The 16,918-nt window shown below is 56.7% G+C and overlaps 2 protein-coding genes across 2 annotated transcripts in view; both read right to left on the bottom strand.

The window, feature by feature from the left end:
- The window catches only part of CHAT (choline O-acetyltransferase), a 49,030-nt gene extending 41,802 nt beyond the window's left edge, over positions 1 to 7,228 (bottom strand). Inside the window, exons 1-4 of the mRNA XM_059395883.1 lie at positions 6,968 to 7,228; positions 4,749 to 4,851; positions 2,394 to 2,582; positions 1,445 to 1,563 (exon numbers count right to left, since the gene is read on the bottom strand). Of these exons, the coding sequence (XP_059251866.1) occupies positions 1,445 to 1,563; positions 2,394 to 2,582; positions 4,749 to 4,814 (374 nt within the window). The 5' untranslated portion in view covers positions 4,815 to 4,851; positions 6,968 to 7,228. The remainder of the gene's footprint in view (positions 1 to 1,444; positions 1,564 to 2,393; positions 2,583 to 4,748; positions 4,852 to 6,967) is intronic.
- A 1,849-nt stretch (positions 7,229 to 9,077) lies between these two features.
- Positions 9,078 to 10,631, bottom strand: SLC18A3 (solute carrier family 18 member A3). Its single transcript, XM_059395882.1, has one exon. It carries the CDS (start codon positions 10,629 to 10,631, stop codon positions 9,078 to 9,080), a length of 1,554 nt encoding a protein of 517 aa, XP_059251865.1.
- Positions 10,632 to 16,918: the final 6,287 nt, after the last annotated feature.

The raw sequence follows: 16,918 nt of genomic DNA, 5'->3' as shown, positions 1-16,918 counted from the left end.
TGAGCCGCTGCCTTCTGCTCAGGTCATGATCTCAGGGTCCTGGGATCGAGTCCCGCATCGGGCTCTCTGCTCAGCAGGGAGCCTGCTTCCTCCTCTCTCTCTCTGCCTGCCTCTCTGCCTACTTGTGATCTCTCTCTGTCAAATAAATAAATAAAATCTTTAAAAAAAAAAAATGGTCCTGTGGAGGTAACGGATAACAGGGAGGAGAGGATCCTTGAAGGTGAATGAGGAGGAGGAGGGAGAGGAAGCTGGGAGGGGCCGCAGAGCAGGCAGGAGAAGGGCGGATGGTCAGGGGTAGGGTTCTCCCTAGGAAAGGACTGTGCTGGGCCTAGACTAGGCCAGGAACCCAGCTTTGGGGAAATCCAGTCTCCTGGGGGAAAGTCAATAATTTGGTCCCCTTAGTGGTAATGAAAATGGAAGGGGGTGCTGGAAGGCGGGGCGGGGGGGACATCATCAGAGATGGTGCCGCAGGACTGTGTCATCTCAACTGTCCATGGATGAGGACCCTGGCTTGATTGCATCAGGAAGAAAATTCCCCCTTGGATGCAGTTTGAGAACTGTTTTCAGAAGCTGTTCGTCCATCTATCGGCATACTTTGTTCTGCCCCGCACCCCCCTTCCCCGGAGGTCTGGGCTACCCAGGCTGCCTGGCCAGCAGCTCAGTGGGGCTAGTCCTGGTGGGGAAGGAGGGGATGGGGGATCTTCTGAGCATCGCTGAGCCTTGCCTGTAGGCCCAGGTAGGCCCTGCCTCTTTTGTTTGTTGGTTGGTTTTTTTTTTTTTCCTCTCTGAACCGTGGTCATGCTGGGCCACATTGGGTGTGGCTCCAAGCCACTCCTGTCCAGAGGCCCTTCCTCCCAGCCACATCCCTGTGCAAATGCTCCCTACCCCGCCCCCCCAGCAACATCGGTGGGCCCAGAGGCCATTCCAGTGGTTCAGTGAGCCCTGAAATTACAGCAGATGGTAGAGGCTCTTGTGGTGGCAGCTGGCAGGAAGGAACCGTTTCCACCCCCTCGGAGCCTCTGTTTGGAGCTCGGGGCTGGTGGGGGCTCAGCGGAGCTCCTCTCAGACAGTCTGGGGCAGTGTGTCCTAGGGCCAAGTGCAAGCCTCAAGTCCTGGTGGGGTCAGAGAGTACACACGTCCTTCCAGGGCCTCAGCCAGGGCAAGAATGCCATCGAAACACCAGGGGGTGGGGCAACCACGGCCTCCACTACTGTCCACTGCATCCCAAATAAATATGTTCTGAAGAAGACCTTGTGTTTGTCCCTCACAGAGCAGCCTCATCTAACCTACTTCCTGGACCCGTGGCCCAGATGGCCTCTGTCTTGGGCGCTTTGGGCCTCAGAGAGCTCAGCCAGGGCACAAGCCTCCACCTTTCCTTCCTGGTCCTGGGGCTGGGCTCCAGGCAGACTCTCCAGCTGTGAGCCCAGGAGCATGGTGGCCTCACCTCAGCTGGTCGTTCGTGTCTGGGAAGTGCTGCCGGGCGAAGATCACGGCTGGGCTGGAGTTCACGGGCAAGGCCAGGCGGTTATTGAGATACATGTCATTCAGCCAGTACTCAGACACCTGTTGGGGAGGACAGGAGTGGTGCCATTACCCCCAGGGGCCATACCCCTCTGCACAAGGTCACCTTGCCTGTGGAGAGCACCCGTCCCATCCTGGCAGCCCTCATGAATGACTGGGACACTTTGTTGGATCACGTGCTTCATTCCTTCATTCCACAAATACACTCTGAGCCCCCGTTACCTGCTGGGGCCTGTGTGCTCTCCAGTCCCCCATGACTGACCTCCATCTTTGCCCCATACCTTCCCTCTCTTCCATCCCAATTTCCTATTCTGGGTGTTTGGTACTTCATCCTTGAACCCTGCCTATCCTTATGTGTGTCCCGTTCCTGATTTTTCCCCTTCTTTGCTTCCCTGAACTTACTCCTACCTTCTGCTGCCACATCTCTATCTGCCATACTTGTCCCCCATCTGTCTCCATTTCTGTACCCTGTCTTTCCCAACTGCCCCATTTATATCCCCTGTGGCCCCACCTGTCCCCATCCCTTTCCCCATCTGTCCTCTATCCTTGTCCCTGTCTGTCCCCCCATCCCTGACTCCCATTGTTCTCCATCTCCATTACCCCTCTCTCCCCATCACCTCATCTCTATTCCCATCTGCCCCTCCTGATCCCCATCCCTATCTCCCATCCCACATCCTGTCTGTCCCTCACTTTTGCCCTTGCTGTCCCCTTGTTTCTCCTCTCTTCCCTATGCCCCCATCTGCCCCATCTTTGTTACCTACCTGCCCCCATCCAAACCCCTGTCTCCACGTCTGCTCCCTGCCCCCCACCCTGTGGTTCCCTTGTCTGCACTGCGCCCTCTCTGCAGTCCGCCCCCTCTCAACAACTCTTACCCAATTGGCTGTCTTCTTCTGTCGTTCTAGGAGCTTTTGCTGAAGGGTCTCCCCAAGGCCACCAGGGGCCCCAAACCGCTGCACAATGGCTTGACTCCTTCTAAACTGTTCCTCAGGTACCAGATGCTGCATGCATCGCAGATAAGTGGCGAGGGTCTGCTGCAGGGGGGGCACTGGAAGTTTGGGCAACTCCTAGAAGAGAGAGTTGACAGGCACTTGTTATGCCGGATCTTATGTGGGGTCTATAAGACTATGCCTGTCCCCAGGTTGGTCCCTGGAGTGTGTCTCCATCTGTTCCTATCCTTGTTCCCCATCTTGGGTCTTGCCTATTTCTAGGACCCAGCTCAGTGGAATTCTGACCTTAGAAATCTTCTGTTTGTTTTTTCTGATATCCCAGGCCTGCCCCCCAGGAGGGGATAAAGTGTAGAGGAAAAGACCTTGATGTTGGCAGCAGACAGACCTGGGTTCATGCATTGAACCTGATGCCGACAAGTTGTGTGATCATAAGCAAACCCCCTCACCTCTGTGCCTCAGTGTACTCCCCTGTAAAATGGGGGTAATAGCTTCTACCTCTTATCAGATCAAACAGATCCTACATGAGAGTGCTTTTAAACCATAAAGAATGGGTATAAGGTAAAAGAGATCCGTTATTCATATTGGCTGCTGGTCACCATTAATTTAGGAATTGTTCCCAGCTGGGGCTTCAGAAGCTAGTTCATCTCTGGACCCAAAGGGTATAACACTGAAGGAGAGATTGGCTCCTTTTTCTATTCCTTCCTTTTCCTTCTTCCTCACTGAGCTAGTCACAGCCAGAAACCGCGACTTTTCATAGTACCGATTTGAGTTCACAAAGTTGGTGGTAGGGGGCCACCTTCTTTCAGGGGTTTTTCCCTTTGGGGTGGTGGGGGCAGGCTGTGGAGTAAAGGGACCCACTGAAAGCTTGCCTGTGCTCTGGTCCTGCTGCTGCCTGAGCTGGAGCCCTCCCCAGAGCTGCCCTGGGCAGACAAGGACCACGTGTGGGAGCCTGTGCTGATGAATGAACGGGAGTCTTTGCCTGCCTGATCCAGTCTTGAGAGCTCACTGCCCTAGGGGGAGGGAGGAGGGTGTCAGTGCTAACTGTAGGCTGCTCCTATCCCAGAGAATGCTTGAGGACGAGGGTGCTCTGGGCGGCATTCTAGGCTGCTCAGCCCACTTCAAGAGAGCCATGCCTACCCCTCACCCAGCTGCTCTGGTTCCCTCTTCCTTCTCTTGGGGACTATGGTGGGCAAGTGGGCAGGCACCTGCAGAAAGCCCAGTCCAGCTGGTGGCCTTGCCAAGAGTATCAGCAGGCCTGAGTGGAGCCCCTGCTAGAATCAGGCCACCCTTCCTCAGGGCTCTGACAGTGTGCTGGGACTCAGTCATGGGGAATCGGTGGTAGGTAAAATGGGATGAGGCAGGAAATCTCGGCTCACATGTCTCAGCCCTCTGGGGCTCCTCCCCAGACTATCCTGGGCTTCCTGGATAGGGACATGTACCAATGAAGACACTAATTTGGACACTGGAGTCTCAAGTCAGTACACATTTCATGGGCAGTGCATGTGAGCCAGGCCCTGGACTGGACTTGGGAACAATGGAGAAAGAAGGGCTGCTCTCAAGGAAGCCCCAGGCCAGTGTGAGGAACATGCCATGGCATGTTCAGCAACAGAGCTGTCTGTCAGCTGTAACAGTCAGGACAGTGTGGTGAGCAATTTCATGTGGAAAAGCCAAGAAGTTCTGATTAGGGTTCCAAATGAAGCCCCAGGGAAAGACGTGGCACGAGGACAAATGTCACCAAGGGGCCAACACCTCAATGACCTGCAGATTAGATGGGCTGCTCCACCACTTAGGAATGTGGGGAGGGAGGAGGCCTGCCTAAGGAGGGGTGGCACTGCCTTCAGCCAGTGGGGAAGATTGTGCCTAAGTCTTCAGGACTGAACTAGGGACAGCAGCTGGGGCTGAGATGTGATAAGGCTTAGAGAGTTCAGTCTTAGCCTAAGGCAACTCCACTGGGCTCAAAGTCTTTGCAAGTGAAACTTGGGGAGAGGGAAAAGCCTTGGGAATAGAGTACCTGACCCGGGTCAAGGGCTCTTCCTGGCCTTGGGAGTTAGGAAGCATGGCTGTCAGCAATTCTTCAGCACCCCCTGAAGCCACTCCCCACCCCTCCAGGCTCTCCCAGGCTCAGGGCAGGACTGCAGCCTGGGCTTCATGCCCAGCAGAGGGCAGGGCTGGTCGCCAGGCAAGTGCTCAGGGCCAGTCCCATACAGGACTATTCTGGAAGCAAGGATAGGTGAGTGGGGGAGAGTGGGGATAAGGGACGGGACTCCAAAAGTCACTCACAGGCTCCTCCTCAGTGCTGGGAGTTTTTGCTGCCATCTTTTGGGGAACTTTTTCCAGTATGGGCATCGTGGTGACTCCTGGCTGGGGAAGCAGAGGTGCAGACCTGGGGACCAAGAAGCAGGGAGGCATCAATACAGAAGCCACAAAGAACTGCCACGGACCCTTCACCTCCCAGATTCCGATATTCCACCCCTCCCTGGGAGGAGACCACAGCTGGATGTGGGGCCCAATTATACCAGGCCTCCATATAGACCTGGTCCCAACCTCCCAACTTCCAGACCAGCACCCCTTACCACAGTGTCCTTTCTGAATCCCCAGATGGGATAGAGAGAGGTCTACAGCAAGCCTTTAGCTGACAGCTGTTCCATAAGACTGTCCCCCAGGCTCAACTGACCACCCCAGGCCAGAGTGGGAAAGAGCAAGTTCGGGCAGGCTCACTCCAAATCACAAGGGGTCATTGGCAGTGTACTCGCTTTGTTCCTGCCTGAGATCCAACAGATAAATGTTTTGCTGATTAAAATCTCTCCTAGTAGACTGTTAGCTTCTCCCGTTGTGTTCAGTGCTTCAGCTCTGGGACCCAGCTGGGTGATGAGCATGGAGTAGGATCAGGGCTGGGTAGCTGAATAAAAGGAATGCACGCATGCGTGAATGCCTGCGTAAATGAATACAGGTCCTCTAAGGCTGTGGGCTCCAGGACACAGTCTGGGCCAACTAGGGAGCCTGGCCTGTGGCCAAGGCAGGGATTGTGGTGGAGGGTCCTGGGGTCTGCTGGTTGGACCGTGACTTAGGCAATCAGTCTCTGATTTGTAGGTTCCTAGTGTGGGTGGCATGAGAATGCTCAGGGAAACGGTACAGGGCAGCTGGGCAGTTCCGGCCCTAGGGGCCACCTGACTCAGCCTGATGAAAAATGGATAATATTTTATTTACAGTAGAAGTGACCCAGGACAACAGGGGCAAAGGCCCATTTTTAAGACCATCCTCTACCCTCAGCGACCCCCCTAAGCAGAACCTCAGAGCCACGCACCCATGATTTTTCACTTACCCATCCTCTATTCTCTCCTGAGAGCCTAAAACTGATGTTTAGCTCATGTGATTCCCCCACCCCAAGCAAGCACAGCACAGAGGGGGGCTAGGCTCCAGGCACAGATGACCCAAGGACAGAGCATTCAGAAAGATGGATGAAAAAGGCTCAGGAATGGGTGAGCCTGGGGCTGTCTGGCAGCACTAGGCAGAGAATACAGAACCCACACTAACTCTGTGCCAGGATGCTCTGGTCTAGGTGGCCCCCAGAGCTGTTGAATAGCGTGGTAGCTGCCCTGACACCCTGCAAAATGGAAGCAGCGGGCATCCAAGTTAGGGGCCTGCAGGGCTGCAGAGTTCTGAAAGGACCGTGGGTGATGGCAAGGTCCAGTTGGTAGAGGCCCTTTTGCAGCTGGAAACCCTGTATCTTTGAGAGGTGTGAGATTGGAAAAGGATGGCTTCCTGGGGACCAAATGGGAGGGCCTGGTGTCCTCCCGGCTGCTTTTCCTCCCTGGCCCATGGGCCCGCAATTAAGAGGCATATGTCTATCCGAAAGCCTATCTTTCTGTCTATCTTTACTTGGTGCCCTCCAATGCATGCTGCCACCAGCCTAGCTTCCGAAGGCTGCCAGGAGAGGGTCTCCGCTCAGCCCCCGGCGCCCAATCCCAGCTCCGCCCCCACAACATAGTTGGCCCCTGTCCTCTAGGGACTCCCTGGGACCCAGTTCACACTTGTCACCTGCGGCTGCTCCCCACCTCCCGCCTCCGCGAGGGTCGGGGGCGCACCCGCAATTCAAAGGGGGACCGCATGAGCCCCGGCAACGCCATGGCTGGGCATAGAAAGTGCAGACCTCGGCATTTAGCACACAGGGATCCAGAATAGAGAAGCGAGGATACGCACGTGGAGCCGCGGAGCCTGACGGTCAAGCCTCTCCCAGCCCTTTCCCCCTAACTTCTCACGGTCCTGCTCCCTCCCGGTCCGCCTGCCTCCACTCTCGGCGCGCAAGCGCCAGAGCGGTGGAATCCAACAGTCTCCCGGCGGTTCCCCGACGGCCGCTTCGGTTCAGGACTCGGGAAAATCCCGCGGATCCTGTCGCCTCTAGATCCCCGCGCCTTCCCTAGACGGAGCCTTCCTCCACCGCCCTCGGCTCCCTGCGCTCTGTTCCCCGCGCCGCGCTCCTCCAGCCCAGCCCCTCTCACCTGCCCTCCTCGGTTCTGCCGCGTTGGCCGCAGCTCCACCGCACCAGGCAAGACTAGGGGCGGGAGTATGAGCCGGAAGGGATCCAGGGGCGCGTCAGCAGTACGGCGGTGGGGGCCTCTGTCCGCGGTAGAGACTCCGACGTCGCCGGGTCCCCGCGGCCTCCCTACTGGCTGCCGGCGGACCAGCCGCGCCTGTGATCTCCCTCCCCTTGTTCCTCCTCCCTCCCCTCTTTCCTTTTCCCTCCCTCCCTCGGCCCCACCCCGTCTCTCTCGCTCCCAATCCTCGCCCCTACCCTCGCCGCCGCCTGCAGCGATCCTACCTCCGGGACCCCTGCCCCGGCTCGGACGGCTTCCCGGACGAGTTTGTGTCAGGGCGGCGGAATCCAGGCCCGAGATTTTCCCACCCATGCCCGAGATTTTTCCACCCATGCCCACTGGTCCCCTGACCAGCCTTCCCCAGTCCAGGCGCTCCCCCAACTCCATTACGCTAGCCCCGGCTGCGTCCGCACAACCCTGGAGAGGGTTGGGTCCGGGGAAATCTGGGCCCTCCCCGCCGTCTAGGCCAGGCTCAAATCAAACTACAACTCCTTTCAAAATGATAATGAAAATAATAATAATAATAATAACCCTGTTTCTTGATCACTGCAGGTTCTCCGTCCTTTTCTATTTCCACTCCATCCTTGCTGGCACTATGGGGCAGGGGGCTGTGGGGGAGGGAGTGGAGATTACAGACCTGGGATGCTTAAAGACCACGCAGCCAGAGGCAGACACTCCTCCCAGACAAAGCACTCCTCCCCCCACCCCCACCCCAGATATAGATCCTTAGACACCAACACACACAGACAGACCCACAAAGACAGACCCTGCCCAGACAAACCCACACACACAGCCCAACAGGCAGACTGGGGACAGACGTGCACGCACCAGCAGTGAAGACGCTTACAGGCATTGTTTAATATACAGGCATACCCCAACTCTGCTGCCCCTCTATGCCAGAACTGGAGGGCTCTTCGGCCTTCATCAGGCCGCAGGCTCCAGGACTGGGAGTGGCCTGCAAACCCGTGGCCTGCAGGTCCGGAGACTCAGGTGGGGAGATTCCCGACAGCCTTGGCCAGATGCTTCCCCCAAGTCCGGGGTAAGGGTGGGGTAAAGAGGGTGGGGTTGGCACCAGCTCCTACATTGGCACCCTCTTCAGTCATGCCTCTGACCCGCACAGGCAGGACACAGCAGACACACCAACTGTTCCCCCGCTCCTCGAAGGGTAGAGCCTAGCTATCTATCGAACACACTTGACTGAGACCTCTGTCCGGAACAGCTCCGCCACTACTCCTCACCGGAGACGCCAGAGCCGCGGCGGGCGGGGATGCCGGGCTCGAAGGGAGCCCACGCCCGGCGCTTCCGAGCTCCAAGGCTGACACAGGGAGTGTCCTCAAGGGGCGGGGCCTAGCGTACCCGGAGGGTGCGGGTCCTCAGGCTCCCCCGGGCGGCGCCCTGGGGTGCTGCTTTGGGGCTGGAAAGAAGGGGCTGCCGCGGGCTGAAGGGAGTCGTGTGCTACAGGGTGTATGGGAGCCTTTGCTGAATTTGCTTTTTTTCGTGTATCTCCTCTGCCACAGGCTTCCCCAGAGCTTGTCAGGCTAGACCTGGATTAGGGCTAGACCCCGCTTACCCTCCCCTCTGCCCTAGCCCTGTGCCCGGCCGCCCACCCTCATCAGTAAAGAGACTCGGTCTCGAACAGATATAGTTTATTGATTCGGGCCGGAAGCACCGCGGTGCAGGGGGCCAACTTGGCACTGAGAGAAACGGAAGGAAAGAGACAGACGCACGGTTCTACACAGGGGAGCCCCGAGGTGGCGCCTCTCGCACCTCTTTATCTCTGCAGGACCGTATGGCATCGCCCGTGCTCTACGCCTCACTGGACGAGAGGGAGGGAGGCACAGAAAGGGGTCATAGAGAGGGGATCCCGACAGGGAAGTCAAGACGCGCGAGGCTGTGGAATACTCGTTGGAAGGGGCGGGCCCTCAGCCTGAGCTGGCCAGTGCTCTAACAAAGTAGCCACCTTGACCCAGGGAGGGGGGGGGGGGGGGGGTGGCCTAGAGGAGTAGCGGGACTGCTAGCTGCGGGTGTAGTAATTGTTGTAGACGTCCTCGCACTCGTCAAAGGGGCCCGAAGGGCTTCGAGGTGCGCCGTCAGGGTCAGACACCGGGCGTTCACGCAGGCGCACAGCGTCATACAGACCCTGGGGTGGCTCGTCCAGGAGCACGTCGCGTTCCGATCGGGAGCGCCTCAGGAGGCCTACGTTGCGCAGCAGCAGCAGGACGGGCGCGTAGAGCAGGTTGGCCAGGCCCATGCCAAGGCTAAGTTGCGCAAAACCGAGCGAGTGCACTATGTGGCCCGCCACTATGGGCCCGAGCGCATAGGCCACGGAATAGGAGATGTCGGCGATAGCATAGACGCTGCCGTAGACGGAAACGTGGCGCACGTCCACGAGAAAGGCCAGCGTGGGCAGCAGTGCCGTGTCAACTAGCGCAATGCCGAAGCAGAGGCCGCAGAGCGAGACCACTAGTGGTGCGAAGGAGCGGCAGGCAGGCACCACGCAGGAGCTGGCTCCGATCACTGCGAGCCCGAGGGCTCCGTACAGCCACTGCAGGTGTGGGTAGCGCGCCGCCAGGCGCACGGTGAGGTAGACGCCTAGCACATGCGGCACAAAGGCTGGCAGCCAGGCCATGCCCGTCTCCCATTCAGACGCCGCCATCGTATGCTCCATCCACGTGGCGATGGTAGGCTCGAGGAAGGCGAGGGGGATGTTACAGGTGGTCAGCGCCCCGGCCACCACGGCGATGTAAGGGTCCAGCATGAGGCGGTGGATGGGTGTGCCCACCGGCAGGTTGGCCCGCGCCCGCGTCGCAGCTGAGAAGGGCTTGGCCACCACCAGCAGCAACAGCGCGTCGAACAGCGAAACAGCGGCGAGCACCAGAAAGGGCACGTGCTTGCCCGCGAACTCGTAGAGGAAGCCCCCGAAGGGTGGCGCCACCAGACTTCCAAAGCTGATAAAGGCCAGCGCCACGCCCAACGCGCGGCTGCGCTCCGGCTCCTCCGGATACTTGTCGGCGATCATGGCAATGCCAGACGTGTCCGCAAAGGCTGAGCCCAGGCCCTGCAGGCTGCGCGCAGCGAAGAGCGTAGCGTAGTCTTCCGCGAACGCAAACAGCAAGGTGGAGGCGAACAAGACGCCCAAGCCGATAAGCAGCGGCACGTCGTAGCTCATGCGGTCAATAAAGGGCCCGCTCAGGGGGTTCACCAGCAGCTGCAGGATGGCTTTAGAGGCAAACAGCACCCCGATCTTCACGTCCTCACTCTCTGTCTCTGCCTTCTGGGACTCTGAAGTGTTGCCCATGTTGGCACCGCCATTGGCTGGAGTGGACGGCTGCAGGGTGGATGCTTCGGTGCTCGGGGTGTTTCTGCCGGCCTTCTGCATGTGGGCAATGTAGTCGGGCACGATGGGCACGATGACCATGTACAGCATGTTGTCCAGGAACAGCGCTATGCACACGATGACCAGCACCAGGCGCCGCTGCCGCCGGGGATCCTGCAGCACGGCGCCCATAGCCTCCGACAGCTTGATGGCTGCCGCCCTGGCCGGGCCCACCGGCGCCGCGGGTTCCATCGCCTCTACTCCGCCGCTCTTCCGAGGACGCCTCCGCCGGGGCCGGGCTCGGGCGCCCTGCAGTGCAGAGACCAGGGCACCGAACTTCGCCGGCGCGGTCCGCGCGGCGCAGCGCAGCGCAGCGCAGCGCAGCGCCCCCTGTATCTCAGGTGGCTGCAGGGCTCATGTGTCCCGAGAAAGGCAAAGACCCTGCCCCTCGAGACGCCGCGGCTGTTCGGAGCCGAGCCGGGACCAGCCGCTGCTGGGATCAGGGGCGGTCAGGGAAGGCGGGCGCGCCGAGGGGCCAGGGCTAGAGACTGAGCACGCTGCACCTCCGGCTCCCCGGGCGCCGTCCCCGAAGCGTTGAAAAGCCGCCCGCGCGGGCCGAGGGGCATGCTGCTGCCGCCCGCCCGCCGGCTCGCTCGCCCAGCAGCCGCTCTCCCCTCCCCTCGCGTCGGCTCTTGCCTCCTCCTCCGCCGCCTCCTCTTTTTTCCCTTTCCACTCGGGGCTGTGACGCGGCGAGTCTCGGCCCCCGAGTGGTGCCCGGGCCACTTGCGTCGCTCATGCTAATGCGACGTCGGCGGGGCGGGGGCCGGGGGGCGGGGCGCGGCCGGGCAGGGGTCCCCTTCCCAGATGCGCCAGGACTGGAAACCCTAGAAAGGGGTCTTGGTGAGAAGAGAGTCCTGGTCAAGCCTCTGAGGACGGATGCGCTGTGGGAGGAGAGGGCTGTCTGTTCCCCCCGCTCCCGCCCTGTTCTAGGACCCGCGGGCTTTGCGCCCGCTTTTTCTCCCTCCCCAGAGGGTCGCTCAGCGGCCGCTCCCCACCGGCCCCGCTGGAGAGGAGGGCGCCGAGGGCTCCAGATCTCCGCCTCAGCCTGGATCTCGGCGCTTAGCCGGCAAAGAGCCCCCGAGGTGAGCGGTGCCTGCGTCCATCAGTTCTCGCAGCTGAAACGTGGGGCGGCGATTGGTGGGGGGCCGGCTGGGATACCCCAACCCTTTCTCTGGCCCCACCCCCTGGCCCCTTCCACCCCCGGGAAGGGAGGGGGAGACGCAGAGACTGCTGGGCCGGGTTCCGACAGACCGGCCCTTCGGGAGAATGTCACAGCAGAGAATTCCGGACTATGAGCTTCTGGGGATGGAGGGGAGAAGTCGCCTCGCTCCCACCAAGGGCCCCGAATAGCAGCTCTGCCCCTCCCACCCACCCGTGCCGCTTCTCCACCTTCTCCCTGCCGGTACTCCCCCTTTCAGTTTAAACTGTCCGGGTCCCCCAGCTCCGCCTCCTCTCCTTTCGCTCCTCCTGACCCCCTCCCCACTGTAACTCCTCCCAGGCGTTCTAGCACTCGAAAAGCCCTCCCGCAGCTTCAGCGAGGTCCCGCCCCCTTCCCTCCCCCCTTCCCTGCCTACTCCCCTCCCCCCTCCAATTACCAATGCTGCCTCCAAGTCCCAGGTGGATTCTAGGAGTGACATGGCCGGGGTCCTCTCTTGCAGCTGTAAGAAAGCCCGAGTGGGCGCCGCGCCCACTCCCACAGCAGGACCCAGCCAGCAGCTTTGCTCTCATCCGAGGCTCAAGGGAGGCTCACCTTCTGAGAGGGCCGCACCGCCCAGACGCCCCATTCTCTGCAGACTGGCTGAGCCGCCCTGGCTGTGACCTGGGCCTAACGTGTTCCCCAAAGAACCATGACCCTGGATGGCACACCGAGTCCGTGCTCCAGTCCGAGGCTGGCAGGAGAAAGGCTCTGAGATTGGGAGACCTGTGTTGTTGAGATTACAGTTGGCCTTTGCCAGAGTCAGAGAGGAATTTTCCCATTCTTCTGGTCTCAAAAGCACACTAGCACTAGATCCAGCTTCTTTCTCTACCGTGCTCCCCACCCCAAGCTCGGCCCCGGTGATGCAGTGTGCGGAACTTGGGCTTAAGAGACAGACGACTGAAGTGGCTCCCAGCTCCGCTGCTTACTCGTTAGGGTGCCAGAGACTTACTTCACCTCTTTGTCCTCCAGTTTCTTTATTTGTAAAACGGGGTGACGAGAGTATCTGGTGCTGAGGGCGAGAGTACGTGGTGCTGAGGGCACCTGGCCCATAGCATAGTAAGAGTGATGTAAGTGCTTGCTGTTGTCGCCACTCTCTGTAAAGCATGTTCTTTTATCTTCCTTTCATGGTAGCAGGTCTTGTGAAGAGCAGGTAAAAGGTACAGGGGCATCTTGGCTTCCTGGCTAGTCCCTGTGGTTAGGCAGGCGTTGTGATTCCAGACTTTGTCATAGCTTGTGGGAGGTCCAAGGGCATTGGCATGTTGGCTTCTGTCTTTGAGATACTGTGGGATGAGGTGATAGAGACCAGTGTGTCAGGGTGAGAGACAGCGGCTCTCTGTTGTTTAATCTGCCCACCTCTCCCACTAAGCACCCCAGGGAAGAAGAGGAGAAACTCTTTCATTTAAGGAGCTCCCAGTGCCTGCTGTGTCCTGGGCAACCTGCCCTCTGCCTGAGACAGGGAAGGAGCCTGGTATGGAGACCGATCTGGCTCTGACCAACCTTTGGCAAGTCGCAACCTCTCTCAGTCTCCAGCCTTTGTCTCTATTAAGTAAAAAGTGAGGGAGGACCCCACTCACTGCACTCCCTGGGGAGGTGGGTACCGGAGAAGGGCTCTTCGGGGTGACAGAATTATTTTAAATTTTATTCGAAGGACTTGAGTCAGCTTACACTTTTCAGTTTACCACAGCATCCCTCCAACTGACTTTGCACATTTATGTCACCTGCCACGCTTTTCGGTCATTTGAGTTTTAAACTTTGTGATGAGGAAAACAACTTCCAAGAAAAACAACTTTTGTTTTTCTCAGGGTCTGCCTAGACCTTTTGCAGTTTGATAGCCTCACACACACCCAGAGTCTGGACATTTAGATAAGGACTTGAGTTTAGGATATATAGATAGATAGATAGATAGATAGATGTGCATATATATCTATATACACACATACATACACACACACACATATATGTATATGTATGTATGTATGAGGCGGTGAGGGGGCAAGGGGCAGAGGGAGAAGGAGAAGCAGACTCTCCTGCTAAGCATGGAACTCAGACTCCCTGCTAAGCATGCCTGGGGGGAGGGGCTTGATCCCAGGACCCTGAGATGATGACATGAGCCAAAAACAGATGCTTAACCTACTGAGCCACCCAGGCACCCTGAGTTTAGGATTTCTGACCCAAGTTCCCATTTTGCTTTTCCTGGGACACCTTTAAAAATAACTACTTAGAGTTAAGCCCACAAAATATTGGTGACCTCCACCTCAACCACCTTATAAGTAGTGTTTGCAACCCTGCTGTCTACTGCTCCCTTTTGACCTGGAACAGAGAACCAGAGGACTGCCCTTCCCCTGTTTATTGCAGCCCTCTCCCCGCCTCCCCCACCCCCGAACCCCCCTCCCTTTTCTGGGATCTATAACAAGTAAATCTGTGACTCTGCCTCCTTTGTACAGTTGTATTAAAACTGCATCTTCAATTGAAGTGACCCCATGGGTTTCACTTTCCCAGAATAGGAGCTTGGATCCTGAGGTTGGGGGACTACTGCCACCTCTGTGTGGGTGGTTTTCAGCACATCATAATCTGCATATTCTTAATACAGTACTTCAGTTCCTGTTTCCCAGCACAGACCTCTGGGCTCTTATGACTCTCTCATTGTAAGACCTTTAGAGAGGCAGTCTTCCAGCCTATAGAGCAGTCATTTTATATGCATATATTGTTTGCCCTGTCTGATCTTAAAAGAGTGGGGGAATTTAAAGCAGATGTTTTTCTGTCTAGTGGCTGAAGAATTTAGTGGAATTTTAGAGAAAAGAAACTTTTCCAGGGACTTCAAGGTGCAGACATCTCTCCCAGCCTGCTAACCGTCATAATTCATAACTGTTCTTGAGCATGGAGCCAAGTTATCTCTTAGATCTTGCTCAACCCTTCTCCATTCTCCAATGGCAAGAAACAGACTCATTTATTAAGCACTCTATGCCAGGGGTGTTATGTGTGCTGTTTCATTTAATCTCACTCAATCCTGGCACAGTGTAGGTGTTTTTTCCTTTGTCTTACTGATGAAGAAGCTGGGCATAGAGAAACCAGGTCACTTGCCTGAGATCCCAACAGTAGGGCCTGGATTTAAACTAAGGTTGTGGGACCCATCTTGTGGTCTTCATGACCTCCCTGTTTCCTGTGCTTCAGTGTGCCTCTGCTTGTCCATCTGTAAGGTGGCCACACCTTAGCAGAATAAGGTAGAGGGACAGATGAAGATTGGTGAGAGGAGGAAGATTCTTGGCTGCCTCCCTAAGGAAGCTTTTGGGACATTAAACTCCCCACCCTCCAATTTCTAGCTCAGAAGACAGTCTTCTATCCCATCAGTCAGAGCTCCAAGGACTAGGGGACAGGAGTCTCAGGGAATTAAGGACCCCCTCCCTCAGCAAAAAGCTAGGGCTTGAGCCTTGGCAGAACGGGGAACAATCCCAGCTCCTGAGCTGGCCTGTGGGGAGCTGTCCAGGGTACTGGCCACAGCTTCGCAGCTGGCTAACCAGCTTTATGCGGGGACCCTGTCCCTCCTGTTTTCCTGTGTCTGTGGCTTCCTCTTCAACAGAACTCTTGTCAAATTCCTTTCCAGAGACTTCTCTATCTGACAGTAACTTGCAGGAAGAAGAGAACTTCCCATCCAATCATATTGGAGAAAATGGCAACATTTTCTTCTCTGCTTTCTCAAATAGGTATAGAAACTGTTGCTACAGAGTACATATCTGCTCTCCAGGTAAGTCAAATGGTAAAAGGAAGGGATTTATTTTTAAGCACATAGAAGTGCTTATGATGTTCTAGGCACTGTTCTAAGCATCTTACAAACATTAACTCATTTCATCCTTATACCAACCTTCATATTACCTTCTTACAGGCAAGGACACCGAGGGACAGTAATTTATCGGCTGTCAGAGAGCTCATAGGTGGTGGAGACAGGATTCTAATGCAGACTACCTGGCCCCAACACCCAGCTCTCAACCACTATGCCATCCTCCTCCAGGAGGGCTGAAGATCATAAGTTGACTTCCTTGAAAGTAATCTAGCTTAATGTCTGATACTTAATAGGAGCTGAATTATTATTTCGTATGGACAGAGACAACTTGGTGATTCCCTGATGACAACTTTTCTCATTTTATCCACTGGATACAGCAGTGGCCTCCATCTTCTAGAACAAAGCCCTTTCCTCAAGCTTGGACTGGGGTCCTAGTGTTGCTTGTTGCCGATGGGGAGTCCTGGTATGTGGGAGCTCGAGGAGGGTGTGGAAGGAGAACCTTCCTGCGCATGTGTCTGGGGGATGTATTGTGGGTGTATGCCTGAATGGATCTGGAGAGAGTTGTACATGTGGGTGCTGCTTTGGAAGAAGGCATCAGCTCATCCTGGACTCTTTTCTGGAAGGTTGTGGATCATGTTAATTCCAGGGCCATGCCATTTGTTGCTTCACTGAGACATCTGGTCTCAGAGACTAGAAATGACCATGTTACTATAGAGAAGCATGTTGATAGCAGTGGTGGCAGCCTGTGGGCGGGGCACCTATTCCTGATTTATGATTTCTTTGTCTCCCTGGAAGCACTTAAGTGCAGGCTTAATTCCAATGAAGCTCAGATGCCTCTTCGGATTCCAGTACTGGGGGAGGGGGTGCCATTTACCCTGGTCTCACTACTCACCCTGTGTGCTTCCTCAGGGCCTCAGAATCACTTAATTAACTTAGGCTTCCTCAGTCACATATTCTCAGATTCAAAGGAACAGAGCAGCCCCTGTCAGCTTTTCCTGGAAGCCTGTGAGTCTGGTGGCTGGAAGCCAGAAGGGCTACGTGCCTGCCTGCTTGCCCTTGGGTAGCGCGTCCTTAGGACTCAGACCTGTCATGCACACTGCATAGCTGGGCTCCAGTGGGGGAGTAAGAGAACCGAAGTTCATCCTGTGGGCAGGCCTTGGAACCCCTCTACAGCTCTCAAAGTAGAAGCTGCTCTTACCTGCTTTTCTTCTGACTCCCAACACTTCTCATGAAGTGGAAGCAGGGCCTCAAAATCACTTGGCTTATGCTCCCTCCACTCTCCTCACCCCAATCCAATGAGTTTCTCAATCCAATGAATTTCATCTCCCTCCTCCATTGAGACCATCCCTGCCCAGACCCCTAGTCTTCCCTTAAACCTAATCTTCCCTCACACTGGGACAGCCAATCACCTCCCAAGCTTGTCCCTTGCTTCCAGACCTGGCCAATTCACCCTTGCATGGATGCCAAACTTCTTTACTGCAAAGTTTCAGGCAAGCTCCCACA

The sequence above is a fragment of the Mustela nigripes genome, chromosome 4 (assembly GCF_022355385.1).
Source record: "Mustela nigripes isolate SB6536 chromosome 4, MUSNIG.SB6536, whole genome shotgun sequence".
NCBI classification, from domain to species: domain Eukaryota; kingdom Metazoa; phylum Chordata; class Mammalia; order Carnivora; family Mustelidae; genus Mustela; species Mustela nigripes.
The sequence above is the reverse complement of the archived record's forward strand: the minus strand, read 5'-3'. Positions and strand labels throughout refer to the sequence as shown.